The 18,728-nt window shown below is 39.4% G+C and overlaps 1 protein-coding gene across 1 annotated transcript in view; it reads right to left on the bottom strand.

The window, feature by feature from the left end:
* Positions 1-18,728, bottom strand: part of Gucy2f (guanylate cyclase 2F, retinal) — a 139,805-nt gene that overhangs the window by 6,339 nt on the left and 114,738 nt on the right. Inside the window, exons 14-16 of the mRNA XM_055604984.1 lie at positions 16,896-17,070; positions 12,652-12,750; positions 9,600-9,694 (exon numbers count right to left, since the gene is read on the bottom strand). Of these exons, the coding sequence (XP_055460959.1) occupies positions 9,600-9,694; positions 12,652-12,750; positions 16,896-17,070 (369 nt within the window). The remainder of the gene's footprint in view (positions 1-9,599; positions 9,695-12,651; positions 12,751-16,895; positions 17,071-18,728) is intronic.

The raw sequence follows: 18,728 nt of genomic DNA, 5'->3' as shown, positions 1-18,728 counted from the left end.
AAATTAGTAATATTAGATCCTCTCTCTCTCTCCCCCTCTCTCTCCATGTGTGTGTGTGTGTGTTTGTTTGTTTGTTTGTTTGTTATGGGTTAAGAGGAGTAAAAGAGATTGGAGAAGAAGAAAAATCACAAAATAATACTACTGTTATGGACCAGAGAGTCAAATACTACTTAATCCCACAAATTGGAACCAAAGTCTAAAACTGTTCACATCTAACAATGAAAACATACATTTGCTGAGAACAATAATTTAGAGAAGTCTTTTAGAATTCAAGTTTATATTTTAAAACAGTCTCTGGGATATGAAACTGATGTTACAATATGTACAAAATTTCAGCAACAAGTTCCAAGCTAGTCAAGAAAACGGTGACTTAAGTAAACTCAGCTGAGGGAATGGTCAATAAAAATGTCCTAAGGATTTAATAAAGCCATCAGGAACGAAATACTGAAAAAGCAGAACTGGCTGGTTAGGCACTGGGAAACATGTTGCTAGTATAACGCAGTAGGGGGATAAGTGAACCTTGGGACAGCTCTCCAGAGTCTCATCTTTAAAGGATTCCTTTCCCAAACTACCTCAGCTTCCTCATATTTGTCTGTTTATTTTCAGAGCCACCCAATCACTATGCGTACCCCATGTAATTAGTATATTCTATTCTCTTGTGTCATCTAAGTCATTGCCTAGATTGCAGTAAGAAAAACAAGATAGAAAAAAAATTCATCAATTTTGTAAAAGAAATGATAAGGGAAGAACACTGCTAGAGGAGCCAAAGGAGGAGCTAAAGAAAAGAAGCTTTACTAGAAGGATTTCAAGCATCAGACAACTGGAAGGAAAACATGTTTGTAGTTATCAACTTCAAAATTGCAGCAGGCTGGTCATCTTACAAAGTCTTTCAGTCCCAAATGTTGGGGCAACATTTGCTTGCAACAATAGAGTGGATGAAGAGTGGAAATGTTGAATTAAGACATTCTGGAGAGGACAATAAGATGGCAGTGCCAGGAGAGCACTGCATCTGAGGAACACGACAACATTTCCCTTACAGCACCCAAGAGGCTGAACTCTCGGCCCTAAAACAACAGTGATTGTGTTTCCCAGGTGAGAGGGAACCCCCATGGCATGAGAATCAGTCAGGTCCACTCTCAGGTCCCCCAGCCAGAACCTGGAAGAGATCCCGTGTCACTTAGGCACTAGGTCCCCAGACGAGAGCCACATGCCTGCGTGTCCTCATCACCTTCCCAGGATGATCAGTGGGTACAAAAAACACCAGAGACTGGGAGTCCCTGTCACGAGACAGGGAAGGAAATGATACTGACTTGGATCACCCAGTCTTTCCCTGGAAAAAGTCTCACAGACTGGCGGGTACAAGCCGCCATCACTGAACTGGGTTCCACCCACAGGTACAGACAGCTGTTGCGATCCAGCTCTCCAGCTGTATTCCCTATGGCAACAAAGACTGGGAGTCACTGTCAGGAGAAATCCTCACAGAGAATGAAGAAAAGGGGACAGACTTAGGCTACCCAGTATATCCCTGGAATAGTTCCCACAGACTGGCCCAACCCAGGGACTTGCTGTGCATCAGATAGCCTACTGTTACCAGGAGAGCTGTACCCACCCGCCACAGCTTACCGCTTGGGTACTGGGACATATGGCCCCAATTCCCGAGATCAACCCCCAGATACTGCTCAAAGTGGCAACCAGTTATCCCTAATAAAACTGACCAAACCACAGGACACACAGGTTACAGTAGCAGATCACTAAATCTACAGCAAGAAACCCAGAAGCAGGGCAGCTATCTTCAGGATTTCCCTGGGTGAGATGAGAACCCTCTCGACTAACAAGGACCACAGTTACCACTCAGGTCTCTATCCCTGAGGTGAGGAGCAGGAAATACTGAAAAACACCAGCCACCCAGTGACTATACCCAAAAGGCTGAGAAGGCTTCCTTCAGGAAAAAGTATCTTCCTGCCAAGGGAATTCTCTCCAGCACAAGATCCCCAGGACTAGAAACTAACTCCAAACACCTAAGATAGCCCAATGGGTAGAGGCCAGCTCAACCAACAAAAGACAGAGCAATATGGCAACTCCAGAAAACAGTTATCCAGGGGCAAGTAGCCCTGGACACTCCAGCATAACTGAAATTCAAGAAGATGACGTAACAACTATGCTCATGAAGAGGATAACAGAGGAAACAAATAAAATACATAAAGACCTAGAGGAAGATAAACTCAAACAGATTATGGCCATCCATAAAAAAAAAATAGAGTAAGTTGCAGCCAAACAGTTTGTGGCATTTAGAGAGGAAATGCTTAAATCACTGAAAGAAATAAAAGAAACAGAAGATTGTTCAAACAGACAGATGAAAGAATTTATGGAAAAACAGGAAAATACAGTCAGACAGGTGAAGGAAATCAACAAAATGGTTCAAGATCTGAAGATAGAATTGGAAAAATTAAAAAAACACAAATGGAGGAAGTTGCAGAGAGAAAGAACTTAGGGAAGAAAACAGGAACTACAGAGGTTAGCATAACCAATAGACTACAAGAGATGGAAGAAAGAATCTCAGGTGTGGAAGATACAATGGAAGAAATCAATGTATCTGTCAAAGAAAATGTTAAATCTAAAAAAATCTTGACACAGACCATCCAAAAAATTCAAGACAACATAAAAAGACAAAACCTAAGAATAATAGGAATAAAGGAAAAAGAAGATTCCCTGCTCCAAGGACCAGAAAAAAAATTCAACAAAATCATTGAAAAAAATTTCTCCAACTTAAAGGAGAGGCCAATGAGAATACAAGAGGTCTACAGAAGACCAAATAAATTAGACCAGAAAAGAAAATCCTCCTGCCACATAATAATCAAAATAGTAAGTATACAGAACAAAGAAAAAATACTAAAAGCTGCAAGGGAAAAAGGCCAAGTAACATATAATGGCAAACCCATTAGAATCTCACCTGACTTTTCAACAGAGACTATGAAAGCCAGAAGGGCCTGGAGAGATATCATGCAGACCCTAAGAGAACACAGATGTCGCCCAGACTTCTATGCCCAGAAAAACTCTCAGTCCTCATAGACGGAGAAAACAAGATATTCAATGACAAAAACAAATTTCAAAAATACCTACACATAAATCCAGCATTACAGAAGACACTAGAAGGGAAAATATGACCCAAGAAAACTAGCTACTTTCAAGAAAACACAGGAAATAATTAACATCATTACAGCTAAACAAAAAGCAACCAAGCACACAATATTATGACCGCAGCCAACATCAAAATCAAAGGATCAAACAGCCACTGGACATTAATCTCTCTCAACATCAATGGACTCAATTCTCCAATAAAAAGACACAGACTAACAGAATGGAGGTGGAAACAAAACCCAGCAATCTGTTGCATACAAGATATACACCTAAGTCACATAGATAGATATTACCTGAGGGTAAAGGGTTGGAAGACAGCTTTCCAAGCAAATGGACCCAAGAAGCAATCAGGAGTAACCATTCTAATATCTGATAAAATAGACTTTCAACCAAAATTAATAAAAAGAAATAGGGAAGGACACTTCATACTCATCAAGGGAAAATTCCACCAGGAAAACACCACAATCCTGAACATCTATGCCCCAAATACAAGGGTACCTACATTTGTAAAATAAACATTGATAAAATTTAAACCACATATAGATCCCCACACATTAATAGTGGGAGACTTCAACACCCCACTCTCAACAAAGGACAGGTCAACAAAACAGGAATTAAACAAACAAACAATGTCTCTGACAGAGGTCATGAATCAAATGGACCTAACAGAGATTTACAGAACCTTACACCCAAACACAAAAGAATTTATCTTCTACTCAGCACCTCATGGAACCTTCTCCAAAATAAACCCTATAGTTGGTCACAAAGCGAGCCTCAACGGATACAAGAAGATTGAAATAATCCCTTGTATCCTGTCTGATCACCATGGAATAAAGCTGGACCTCAACAACAACAGAGATAGCAAAAAGCCTACACACACATGGAAACTGAACACCTTTCTACTAAATGACAGCCGCGTAAGGGAGGGGAAAAAAAGAAAGAAATTAAAGTCTTCCTAGACCTCAATGAAAATGAAGACATAACATACCCAAACTTGTGGGAAACAATGATGGCAGTGCTAAGAGGAAAGTTCATAGCACTAAGTGCCTTCAAGAAGAAATTCGAGACAGCATATTCAAGCAACTTACTGGCTAACTTAAAAACCCTAGAAAAATAAGAAGCAGACACAGCAAAGAGGAGTAGATGGCTAGAAATAATCAAACTCATGGCTGAAATCAATCAATTAGAAACAAATAAAACAATTCAAAGAATCAATGAATCCAAGAGCTGGATCTTTGAGAAAATCAACAAGATAGACAAACCCTTAGCCAAGCTAACTAAAAGGCAGAGAGACACCATCCAAATCAACAAAATCAGAAATGAAAAGGGGGACATAATGACACACACTTAGGAAATCCAAACAATCATTAGGACTTACTTCAAAAGTCTATATGCCACAAAACTTGAAAATCTAAATGAAATGGACAGTTTTCTTCATCGATTCAACTTACCAAAGCAGAATCAGGACCACGTAAATCAATATAAAATATAGGACAGATATATAGTCCTATATCCCCGAAGGAAATAGAAGCAGTCATTGAAAGTCTCCCATCCAAAAAAAAGCCTAGGGCCAGACGGTTTCAGCACAGAATTCTACCAGACCTTCAAAGAAGAGCTAACTCCAGTTCTCTTCAAACTATTCCACAAAATAGAAACAGAAGGAACATTACCAAACTCATTCTATGAAGCCACAGTCACCTTGGTACCTAAACATCACAAAGACCCAATAAAGAAAGAGAATTTTAGGCCAATCTGCCTTGGTGAGATTCATGTGAAAATACTCAAGAAAATACTTGAAAACCGAATATAAGAACACATCAAAGATATCATCCACTATGACCAAGTAGGCTTCATCCCAGGTATGCAGGGGTTGTTCTATATATGGAAATCCATCAATGTGATCCACCATATTGACAAATTGAAAGAAAAAAAAAACCACATGATAATCTCCCTAAATGATGAAAAAGCATTTGACAAAATCCAACATCTATTCATGTTTAAAGTGTTGGAGAGATCAGGGATTCAAGGCACATATCTAAACATAGTAAAGGCGATATACTGCAAACCTATAGCCAACATCAAACTGAATGGAGAGAAACTTAAAGCAATCCCACTGAAATCAGGGACAAGACAAGGCTGCCCACTCTCTCCATATCTCTTCTAAATAGTTCTGGAAGTCCTTGCTAGAGCAATAAAACAGTTGAAGGAGATCAAGGGGATACAAATTGGAAAGGAAGAAGTCGAAGTATCACTATTTGCAGATGATACGATAGTATACCTGAGTGACCCCAAAAATTTTACCAGGGAACTCCTACAGCTGATAAACACCTCCAGCAAAGTGGCTGGATACAAAATTAACTCAAAAAAAAAAAATGAGTAGCCCTCCTGTATACAAAAGACAAAAGGGCTGAGAAAGAAATTAGGGAAACAACACCCTTCACAATAGCCACAAATGACATAAAGTACCTTGTTGTAACCCTAACCAAGGAAGTCAAAGACTTGTATGAAAAAAATTTCAAGTCTCTGAAGAAAGAATTAGAAGAAGATATCAGAAAATGAAAAGATCTCCCATGATCACGGCTTGGCAGGATTAACATAGTAAAAATGGCCATTTTACCAAAAGCAATCTACAGATTCAATGTAATTCCAATCAAATTACCAACACAATTCTTTACAAAACTGGAAAAAAAATTCTCACCTTCAGATGGAATGACAAGAAACCCAGAATTGCTTAAAAAAAATCCTCTACAATAAAAGATCTCTATAAGTATCTCCATCCCTGATCTTAAGCTGTATATAGAGCAAGAGTTATAAAAACTGCATGGTACTGGCATAAAAACAGAATGGTGGATCAATGGAACCGAACAGAGGACACAGAAATAAACCCACACACTTATGAACACCTGATCTTTGACAAAGATGCCAAAACCATAAAATGGAAAAAAGATAGCATCTTCAACAAATGGTGCTGGTCCAACTGAATGTCTACATGTAGAAAAATGAAAATAGATCCATACTTATCACCCTGCACAAAACTGAAGTCCAAGTGGATCAAAGACCTCAACATAAAACCAGACACATTAAATCGGCTAGAAAAAAAAACTGGGGAATATCCTTGAACTCATTGGTACAGGAGAAAACTTCCTGAACAGAACACCAACAGCACAGGTTCTAAGAGCAACAATCAATAAATGGGACCTCATGAAACTGAAAAGCTTCTGTAAAGCAAAGGACACCGTCATCAAAACAAAGCGACTGCCTACAGATTGGGAAAAAATCTTCACCAGCCCTTTATCTGACAGAGGGCTAATATCCAGTATAAATAAAGAACTAAAGAAGCTGAAAAGCAGCAAACCAAATAATCCAATTAAAAAAATGGGGAACAGAGCTAAACAGAGAATTCTCTGTAGAGGAATATCAAATGGCAGAGAAACACTTAAAGAAATGCTCAACCTCATTAGCCATTAGTGAAATGCAAATCAAAACAACCCTGAGATTTCACCTTACACCCATCAGAATGGCCAAGATGAAAAACTCAAGTGACAACACATGCTGGAGAGGTTGTGGAGAATGGGTAACCCTCCTCCACTGCTGGTGGGAATGCAAACTTGTACAACCACTCTGGAAATTATTCTGGCGCTTTCTCAGACAACTAGGAATAGTGCTTCCTCAAGATCCAGCCATACCACTCTTAGGCATATATCCAAAACAGGCTCAAGTACACAATAAGGACATTTGCTCAACCATGTTTGTAGCAGCTTTATTTGTAATAGCCAGAAGCTGGAAACAGCCCAGATGCCCCTCAACTGAAGAATGGATACAGAAATTGTGGTACACCTACACAATGAAGAATTACTCTGCAATGAAAAATAAGGAAATCATGAAATTTGCAGGTAAATGGTGGGACCTGGAAAGGATCATCCTGAGTGAACTATCCCAGAAACAGAAAGACACACATGGTATATACTCATTTATATAGACATATAATATAGGATAAACCTACTAAAATCTGTACACCTAACGAAACCAAGCAAGATGGAGGAAGGATCCTGACTAAAATGCTCAATCCCTATCCTGAAAGGCAAAGAGGATGGACATCAGAAGAAGAAGAAAATAGGAAACAACCTAGTACCTACCACAGAGGGCCTCTGAAAGGCTCTACCCTGCAGACTATCAAAGCAGACGCTGAGACATATGCCCAACTGTTAGCAACGTGCAGGGAATCTTATGTAAGAAGCGGGAAATAGTAAGATCCAGAAAGGACAGGAACCCCACAAGGAAAGCAACTGAATGAGAAAATTTGAACGCAGGGGTCTTCCCAGAGACTCATACTCCAACCAAGTACCAGGCATGGAGATAACCTAGAACCCCTGCACAGATGTAGTCCATGGCAGGTGTCCAAGTGGGTTACATAGTAATGGGAAGAGGGACTGCCTCTGACATAATCTGATAGGCCTGTTCTTTGATCACCTCCCCCTTAGGGGAGAGCAGCCTTATGAGGCCACAGAAGATGACAATGCAGCCATTCTTGATGTGATCTGATAGACTAAGATCAGAAAGAAGGAGAGGAGGACCTCCCCTATCAGTGGACTTGGGGAGGGACAAGAGTGAAGAAGGGAGAGCAAGGATGGGACTGGGAGGGGAGAAGGGAGGGCCTTATGGGAGGATACAAAGTGAATAAACTGTAATTAATAAAATAAATAAATTTTAAAAAAGTAAAAAGAAGACATTCTGAAATGGACTGGCTATTTGATACAGTCAGATTGGGCATATATTACCTGTCTCCAATACACTAGAAACCTCCTTTGCCTAACTCCTGCAATACAATGTGCAATTTCTTACTCTTATGGAAAGGGAGGTAAATGAACAGAAACAAATAAACAAACAAAAAGGGCTTTCCTATGCACCCCCTTCTCTTTGAATCTACTCTTCTTCTGCAACCCTAAAAACCAAGGCCCAGTGTGGAAATTAAAAAACAGTTTTTCCTTGTGCTTCCTGTAACATCTTCCAAAATTCCCTGGGCTAAGGGAAACTTGAGGTTACAAAGGGGTCCTTTGAGGTTAAACTTCTAAAGATGCAACTGCTCCTATCTAGAATCTGTAGGGCAATACAAAACCATGGGACTAGGGCCAGCTTTTTTTTTTCTTTTTCTTTTTCTGTTTCAAAAGTGAGAGCTCTTCAGTTCTTGGGCTTTTAGGTAAAATCTCTGTACCCAGAAATACAGAGAAAAGTACTTCAGGAAACCATGCTGCCTTTGTCCCTTAGTGCTGGGAAATGACAGACTGTACAGGAGAATCACAAAAGCCTTGAACAATCTGATTTGCTGCCCAAGTAATAACCTGACCCCATCATGTCGCTGAGTATGAGCTCTCTGCAGAGGTGATGAAAAGCCTCTGTCCCCTTGTAAGTGAGTCATCCCACCTACAAGAAGATATTAAAGTTGTACTGAAAGAGCCAAACTAACATGAAGTAGAAAAAGGAGTGAACAATTAGAGGTAGGCCTTCCTATCTTTAACTTCTAAAATCTAATTACATGTAAATCACTACCATTCAGGGAAAGCATGCCAATGACAGAAGTAAATTATACCACCGCTACTGCCCATCTTTGCTTTCTCCCATGAATAATCACTTTAAAATCATCTTCATTTACCGTAGTATTTTAGAAGCAAATAAGGCTTTTTAAGATTTTGGCTGATTCTGCTAGCAAATGACAATGTTCCCCTGTGAAAGACTTTGCCTTTCTGGGTCTTGATTTTTTTTTTTCTGAGAATGAGCGAGTTAGAGTAACAGATTCCTGGAATCTCTTACACCTAGGTTCACAAGGCTAGAAGGAGATGAAGAAAATTCAATAGAAATTCCAAAAGGAAGGTTGGATTATCCTCATGCCAAATTACAGGTCAAATAAAGCCTCAGTAGAGAGGAAAGATCATATTTAATGTTTGTGTTTTATAAAAACAGACTCTGGCCCCACCCCGATCCTTCCAGTACTCCTGGCCTAGGAGAAAGACCTGTATATGTAATAAGCCCATAATGTAACTAAAAAGCCAGAAAGGGTGGCCACTGAGTGGGCTAAGAGGAAAATGTAAATTCACTAATACTGTGACTATGTTCAGCAATGCCAAAGAGTAAATAAAATGGAAATTAAACAATCAAAATTATAGCATAACTCATAGGTCAACCAAATTCTGGACAGCTCTTTTAAGTAGAAAAAAAAATAGACTTATATTCTGGGGGTGGGGGGTAAGGAAAAATATTTTCATATCTCCTTCATGCTATTTGGGGTTAATATTTCAAAAAGAAAAACAGTGAAGCACAAAGAAAACTCAGCTGGAACTTGAGACTCTGCCCAACTTGTAGCTCCAAGTCTCAGACTCTCAGGTGCACATTTTTGACAGACCATGAACTCTCAAGATGCAGGTGTGTCCATAGGGTTTGGTTCCCCAAACAAAAGTCCATCAGACCTTGAGCTCTGTTCTTCCACGAAGCTCTACTTCATAGCCTTCACTCAGAGTTCTGAGAATTGTTACTGTGCTGAGACTGACATGAATACGGTATGCTGTAAAAGAAGAGGAAGCATCACTTTAGCTACTTTCTCACTGGTAAAATCAATGAGACGTTAACAGTGTAATGAATGTCCCCATTTCAGAGTATAGGAAGCTCTCAGAAAGGTCTCAGGGGAGAGGATAAAGAGAGAGCTTTAGTCCTTGTTGAATAAAAGGAGTTGGAGGAGTGATGACCTCATCAGGCACAAAGAAGACCTTAGCAGTGGCACCCATCAGACTCCTAGACACTATCTCAGACGAAAGGTCATGCAATAGCAAGGTGTTAATTCAACTCAAAGGTTGAGAGGAAGAAAGCAGCAACCACCACTGTGCTCTCAGCTACAATATAACTTCCTCTAAGGAAAGTTTGGCTTCAGCAGCTTGCTGCATGGCTGTTATTAAGGCTGAATTCTCTAGATCTTTATAATCCTACTTTATGTTAAAATGTGTCTTTTCCAAAATTAGTAAACTTACAACCATCTCTTAGTATTATCATATTTAAAACATCATTGAAAAATAGCCGAACATTTTCTCTGTCAATCCGTATTTTGTGAGCATCAGACAACCCTAACTTTTTTCAGTGGACAGTGAGTGCTTCCAGATGTGCCTGACTATATTCTATTCCAGTCTTGGATTCCAACAAGTGATAGGAGCTTTACATTAGGGAGCTACATCTTTCCAAATTCATTTAGGACTGAAAAAGTAATATTTTACTGAAAACTAACCACTTGCTCCCTGAGATAAGGTCCTTGAACTTCCTGACAACTGTCACTGTATGACCTGACACCTTGCTGAGATTGAGCCCAATGTTCTGATATGTACTCACAGAAGCTGTCTATCTAGAAGGTGGTTACAATCTGAGTAGGAAGGCATGGCTGAAAAGAACAGGAAAGCTTTATCACATATATTCACAATGAATTTCCTTAACAGCTCAGTACCATTATTTGTCTTTTTTATTGATGCACATTCATTCAAAGCCTCTGTTCAGAAAGGGTTATCCTGCTCCTAAAAGCCACATTCCTAACAAGCGTACCTATTCCACTGTGTGCCATTCCACTAGCCTCTGAGCTTCAGGAAATCTTGGTAGGGTGGGCCTGACTATGGGGTGGGGCACATGGGTTAAAAGGCTCTTGATTTTAACCACAGTGTAGCTACATAATAGGGAGGATCACTTGTAAGTCCCTAATTACTCCCATTCAAGAATCCCCAGTCTATTTAACTGGATATGAGGTAGAAACTGATGAAATTGAATTTTTATTAAGAAGCATGTTACATGCCCCAGTGTAACAGTCAACATGAAGTCAGAGGCTACTTCGTATCAGACCTTAGCTAGTTTTGGAGCTTACTACTACCACATTCTGTTCATAGTCATAAGCCTTTAAAAAGGCACACTAATCAGGTTCAGGCACACAGAGATCACATGAGCACGCTTCTTTGCATCCCATACAATGTCCTCCTTGCAAAGCCAGGGCTTATTAAACACTAATTGTGGATGATTCAGTACGTTCATTTTCTCTTCATGTCAGACCACTAGACAAGAAGCTATGTAAATCTCAGAATTCAATTGTTGCTTTCAGCTAGCTATTTCCAAAATGTGGCATTTTCCCTAGTGCAGACCAGAATATGGCTTCAGCCTTCTACAAGCTTATATCAGTTGTAAGCATTGTGCCAAATCTGCATTGCAGTTCCATGAGAATTTTCACTCTTAGGTCGCACTTCAAGAGCAAAGCCATATGCAAAGTCATATTCCCAGAGTGGTCCCTAAATGACTTCTTTCATGGCCATATCTGCAGGGTTTTAAAAATGTTCCCAGGTGCCAGAAAATTTATTCTGCAAACATTTTCTAAGTTCCGTGATGCCTCTTAATCATGGTTATACAGGCTAGATAGGCTAAGACTAGACTCGTTGTATACACCTGTTTCTGAACATAAATGTTGCAGAGTGAGGTCATATGGTGCACCACACACTAAGCTACAGGCCACCGTATCATCAGGAAGTAGTTTCAGTATGGGGCTGCAGTTCAGGATGAGCTTGTGTTGCCTAGCAGTTGCCAGGGCCAAGGCTGCTAATGGTCTAAATGATTTCTTTCTTTCACTTAAAAAAATGAAAACAACAACAACAACAGAAAAAAAAAAAAACAGCTCCATGAAAACTGAACATAGGGTTTGATGCTGTTCTTAACATGTTTTTTCTTAAAATGGTGTGGGAAATTTGGTTTGCTGAACCATGGTATATCTCAGCAAAGGCAGTGAGTAACCAAGAAATGGATGGTTGATAAAGCATCTTGCCCATAACAAACAAGTGGCAGAATGATTTGCACAGTTTCATTTGCAAATAAAGGGGGAAGAAGAAGTAGTGCCTTTGCTACTATGAACATTTTTGATAGGAGCTAAGGATTTTGTGTACAGGGAGGTTGGAATTAATCATTTTGGAATCCCAAGCTCCTTAGATTGAAGGATTATGCTAGCTAAATTCTAGGGGCTTATTTGATAAATCCAGGAACTCCTGGGGTCCTAACCAGTTGAAAAATTGAACTCAAGCATCCAACAGCAGCAGCCAGTTGGTAGGCAGCTAGCTCATGAGCCTTCACACACTAGTTGAAAACTGAAAATGTCAATCTCTTACCTAGTTCTCCTCTCTCCATGCCTCCCTAGCACCTTCTGGGATGGCCAATTCTTTCTTTTGCCCAAAAGACTTTTTGAAATTCTTTTGGTCAAACTGGCTTTTTCAGTGTCACTTAGCTACAGCTTTATTTCTAGAACAAGACAGGTACATGTTCAGCCCAACATCACCCCCTACTGGTTTGCTATTATAGATGGGGAAATGTGTGATCTACCTTAGTCTTCTTGAATTATCTTTCCTTTTTCTTAAAAACATTAAAACACTGAGTATCCATTTTCTTTCTCCTCTCTTGAAGAATCACTTTCCCAATTGGAAGAAGATTCCACCCCGGCTATCTACAGATACTCACGTAGCCCTGTTGATTCCATTCGAGAAGCTGTGTTCACAGTGTCCCCAAACAAGCAGTATCTGGGCATGGTGAGGCCCACCACTCCAGCAACAACAGGCCCTGTTGAACACAGAGGAGTGGGACTGGAGTCAACAGGTGTATATTCAGTACTAAGAGAAGAGCCATTGCGAGCAGGGTAGGAGAGGTTTGGTAGGAAACCAATGCCTCCATCAAACTGCTCTAGAAATCCAAAGGAAGACAGATGATTGAATAATGAACTCTCATCTACAAAAAAGCAATTTTACTGTGCTCTAGACATGACTACCTTTCTTATTTGTACCTCTATTCTAGGAACCGTTCTACTCAAAATACTGATACCTGCCAACAAGGACAAAAAGACATTAAAATCTAACCAGAAAAGCCTGATCAAAGACTCAGGATCCAAACAGTTTTATTGCAAGGGAGAAAATGTGTTTCTTGTGTCTTAGAGTTAGAAGAAAGAGTCTCTTAAGTCTATCTCACAACTGTGTCTACAAAGAGACTTATGGTTCAGCTAATCAAAAAAGGTATAAACAAGTAGAGCTGAATTTCCATCATCTGTGGTAGGGGTGTGAAAGAACAGTGTGTAGAGATAATATAAAATTATTTTCCATTTGTCCTTTCAAGAATTTTTGTTCTTACACTACTATGGCCATGTTACATGTTCAAGGTAACTGAAAGAATTTTAGGAGGATGATATAAAAATGAGCTCAACCTTTACCTTCCTGAATTTTGTTTTTTCTATCCTTAAAATTTTCAACATGTTTTTTTTTTTGCTTTTTCCTGAAATAAAGTCAGTGTTTTGTTTCCAAAGGTTTTTTTTTTCTGCAACAAATAATAACAATTTAGACCTGAAGATATATTTCTTTTTATTTTAATTCGTTTCTTTCTCATTCAGTAGCATCTAATTGGGTACCATAGCAGGCACTCTGGGGAGTCAAAAATATATAATATATAGTCTAAATTATATCAGATATTCACATCTGAATGAAGAGAAGAGACTACCAAGCAGGAGGCAGGCAAGCAATGGTGCAAGGCATTATAGCTGGCACCAAGCAAATTTTACAGACAGAAGAACTGGAGTACTATAGAATATGCAGAGTTCGTTATTAGGACATGACTCAGTGATGCAGTTTCCTGTAGGCAAGGTTTGCCCAGACTCTTAGAAGGTGAGTAGGTAGGACTCAGTAACAGCAGAAAGAGACATAAAGCAAAGGTTTGTGATTTGGATTTCTGTATGCATGGACTTTTTGAGAAGGTCTTAGAAAGAAAAACGTTCTTCCAGCTCAGGCATCTGGGAAGAGACTATAGATCAGGTTGGGTTGAATGGGTTGTATGTAAAGTCCTTGGCCCACTAGAGAAATTTGAGCAAAGGGTATATGAAGAATATTCTTTGTCTTTTTTCCTCACAAGTCAGTGTATTGGATGCTCTGAAAGGGTTTCCACTAGGCATCTGGTGTGGTAAAAACAAACACAAGGCCTTAAGAAAGGAAGTGATGGTGGGAAGTAGTCCCCAAAGTGGGGTCCTAAAAGACAGATATTATGAAAACCAACAGACTTGATGGCGGTCTGATTGATTATGGTGAATAAGTTGGCATGGCGCTCTAAGTTTGTGTTCATGCATTGGAAAAGACAGTTTGAAATTTTATATATGTTATATTTGAGTAACTAGGATACCAAACAGAGAGATTTTCCTTAGAGAAAGAATGAACAGCTGCTATAAAAGAATGCAAAAAAGAATGTGAATAAGATATGGTTCTGCTGCCAAAGAGCTTAAGGTCTAATGGAAGTACAAATAAAACAACATGGATTATGATGATTGCTATGGGAATGATGAATAGAGAAAGGCAAGCATGGAAGCGAAATGTTGCTATTACAATCCAGAAAAGCGATTCCGGTGTCCTAGGCTTGAGTAGTCATTGTCAAGGTGACACAGGACAGTTTTGTTTCCCCTTTGAGTCAAGTTTATTATGCAAGTATAAAAAGATAAAAAGAAGTCAGAATTAAATGAGTGTTACATCAGCTTCTTCATTGATAAAGACTATTAGGCATTTTCATGTTCTTACTAATTTTAGTAGATATTTATCTAACCATTTTGTTATTTTTTATTTTAAATATTAGACATACCTTTTCTTTTCTTTTCTTTATGGAATTATGTATATTTCTTAAATATACATAATTTCTTAAATAATTTTCAAATACATTTATTTAAAAGTAAAAAAAAGACACAAGACAGTCTTAAATGTTTAAAAGGACAAAAATTTTAAAAACTAATAGTATGGGCTGGCAAGATTGTTCAGAAGGCAAAGGCACTTGGCACCAAGTCTGAGAACCTGAGTTTGAGTTCCATGATAGAAGAGAATTAGGTACTGTAAATTGTCCTCTGACTTTGACACAAGTAGTATGGCATCAACACATAGACAATAAAATAACTAGTAGTTGGTTTGTTATTGAAGGTGAGAGGGAAGGACGAGTTAAGAATAGGCCACAGAAGAGGACAATGCAGCCACTTTTGATGAGAACTGATAGACTAAGATCAGAAAGAAGGAGAGGAGGACCTCCCCTATCAGTAGACTTGGGGAGGGGCATTCATGCAGAAAGGGGAGGGGGTGGGATCAGGAGGGGAGGAGGGAGAGGCTTATGGGGGATACAAAATGAATAAAGTGTAATTAATAAAAAATTAAAAAATTAAAAAAAGAATAACTTCTAAGATGATAATCAGGTGACCCACAGTAACACTAAATGAAATATAAAACACAGGAGAGAACACTGTATGGAAAGAAAATAATTCTGTTTTAGATACTTTGAGTCTGAGGAGCAAAGGAAATACTCAAGTGGAAATGTCTGACACACACAGGTGAAGCTTAAGGAAAACTATATACTAGAGTTGTAGCATTAAAAGGAAGTAATGTAATTATATTTTAAGTTTTTAAAATGTTTATTAAATAAATAGATAGATAGATAAATAAATAAATAATCTACAGTCTCCAGCATGTACACAGTAGTGAAATAGAAAAGATATGGGGTGGGGGGGGGTCAACAACATTTATTTGAAAGGGGATGAGTTATAGGAGGAAAATGCTTTTCATTGATTGACTGATTACATTATCTGAAGGACCACAAATACTTGGTGATCTTGTCGTTCTGTTAAACATAGAATTGGTGGTGCAGAATGAGAAGGGGAGGCTGCAGTATTTGTGCTATAGAAGAGGGTTCTGAAATATCCCAGAAGGAGAAAGACAAAAACGGTATATACTCACTTATATAGACCTATAAGAGATGATAAACATAATGAAATCTATACACCTAAAAAAGATAATCAAGAGAGCGGACATGGGGTAAGATTATCAATCCTCATTTTGAAAGACAGATGGGATGCGAATTGAACATATGACAGGAGTCTACTGAGCGCATTTGAAAGACTCTAACTAGCAGTGTTTTCAAAGCAAAGACTCATGACCAAACCTTTGGCAGAGTACAGGGAATCATAAGAAAGAAGGGGAGTTAGTCTGATGAGGAAAGTATAGGAGCTCCACAAGGACCAAATATATCTGGGCACAGGGTCTTTTCTGAGACTGACATGCAACCAAGGACCATGTATGAATGTAACCTAGAACCTCTGCTCAGATGTAGCCTGTGGTAGCTCAGTAACCAATTGGTTTCCCATAGTGAGGGGAACAAGGACTATTTCTATCAGGAACTCAATGACTGGCTCTTTGGCCTCCCCACCCCCCAAGGGAGGAGCAGTCCTGTTAGGCCACAGAGGAGAGCTTTGCAGCCAGTCCTGAAGATACCTGATAAAACAGGATCAGATGAATGGGGAGGAGGTCCCCCCTATCAGTGGACTTGGAAAGGGGCAGGGAGGAGATGAGGGAGGGAGGGTAGGATTGGGAGGGAATGAGGGATCGGGACACGGCTGGGATACAGAGTTAATAAAATGTAACTGATAAGAAAAAAATTAAATTCAAAAAAAATAAATAAATAAAACCTAAACTGAAAAAAAAAAAAAAGAAGAAGAAGAAGAAGAGGGTTGGCGGCCCAGTGCAATGCTATAGGTGGAGGAAAGAACGAAAACTGGCTAAACAGAAAGAAATGAAGCATTGCTAGACACCAGGATAATCCAGCTGTTCACAATCAGAAGTTATCTACATATTTCTCCTTCCTCTTCTAAGTTTTCCTTGGGACAGGTGGAGAGGGTTTCTCTTGCTTTCACAAGCTTCTGTTACCTGAGTGTAGGCCTATCCGAATTCGGACTGGCACCTCTGGCATGTGTCGCATCTTAAAGGTTCCCACAGAGCTCAGGATATCTAGGGACATGTTGGCAATCTCAGCAGCATGCCTACTGCCATTCCTCTTTGGGAGACCTGAGGCCACCATGTAGGCATCTCCAATGGTCTCTACCTGGGAATTATAAAAACTTAGGATTAACAAGCATGTAACTTCCTCATATTACTACCCCCCCAACAGGGTTTTAGGAGTATGATGAAAGCCACATATGTAAAGTGAGCAAGGCAGAGTGGGGCTGTCAACAATTCACAGGTCTAGCTGTATATCAGCATCATTTAAGGAACTCTATTAAAATACTAATGTATAGACCTCACAACCAGAGATTCTGAAGTAAGCGGAGCTATTTCAAAGGTTATTGAATGAGCCTAGGAAAATATGAAGTTTCAACAAATTCCTGTATGAAGGAAAAGTGACACTGCCCCTAGCATGTCCCTTGCAAATTATTCAGGGAAAATGTGCCTGAGATACTCTCAGAAAAGAAGCCTTTCTTTAGCTAATTTTAGGTAAATAGGGGAAGTACAGGGAAAGGACAAAAAGAGTCAAGACCCTCTGATTTGCCAGTAATATGACAGTCAGTTTCACAAACCTTCTGATTATGAGAACTGTATCTTTTCCCCACCAATCCCTTCCTCTTTTCCTATTGCTATATCCTTGAGCAGCCATAATCCTGACCTTTGACTATCCTGCAAGAACCAATTCTCTGCTCCTCCTCCTCCCCACAGTGTGTGCTCACTCTTTTAAATAGCTCATACATAGAAATAGTTTGATAAATTCAAATTATAAGCAAACTGAAAAGACTTCTATAAAGTGTGCTAGTCAGATTAGCCTACTATGAATTTGATTGCAGCTAAAAAAAATCAATAAAATTCTGAAGACATTCTGCCCTGTGCAGAAACTCAGATTTTGCACTTACAATCATGGGGCAAGTCACTTAGTTCCATTTTGCTCCATCCAGTGTGAACCTCTTGAAAATATGATAATTTCAATGCTTACCTCATAGGAATTTTTTTTTAATTGTATTTTTCTTTTTAGTTACATTTTGTTAACTCTGTGTCCCAGCTGTATCCCACTCCCTCATTCCCTCCCCAACCCCACACTCCCTCCCTGGTCTCCTCCCTGCCCCTTTCCAAGTCCACTGATAGGGGAGGACCTCCTCCCCTTTCATTTGACCCTGTTTTATCAGGTATCTTCAGGGCTGGCTGCAAAGTCCTCCTCTGTGGCCTAAAAGACTGCTCCTCCCCTGGGGAGGGGGGGTCAAACAGCCTGCCCTTGAGATCCTGTTAGAAATAGTCCGTAGGAATTTTAGAACTAAATAACTTATTATACATCAAAGCACTTAAAACCAAGCAGGTGGATGATAACATATAACTGCAAGTTATCACCACCACTACCACCACCACCATCGCCATCGCCAACAATAACAAAAAGCATGTTTTAAAGTCAATTTTAGGACTATGGTTATTATTCAATTTCATAAGATGAAGTTTAGGATTCAGCAACAGGGCTCACATAATGACTTTCTAAATAACCAATAATAATGGACATTTGCCCATATGGGACTTTTACTTCAGGGTTCTTCCTTTCAGTCTCCCAGCTCTGGTATTGTTTGGAGGAAAGATTCCTGCTGTCAAATAGACACGACAGATTAAACAAAAGAAGGAAGGGTCACAATGTAAATACTATGTAGGTATGGTCAGTTAGTGGCTGGCCATTATCACACATGATAGTTGACCATTTAGCTCTGATAAATTGTCACCCCAAAAACCCAATTA

The sequence above is a fragment of the Psammomys obesus genome, unplaced genomic scaffold (genome assembly GCF_907164565.1).
Source record: "Psammomys obesus unplaced genomic scaffold, mPsaObe1.curated_primary_1811, whole genome shotgun sequence".
Lineage (NCBI taxonomy): Eukaryota > Metazoa > Chordata > Mammalia > Rodentia > Muridae > Psammomys > Psammomys obesus.
Note: the sequence above shows the minus strand (reverse complement) of the source record. Positions and strands in the feature narration are given on the sequence as shown.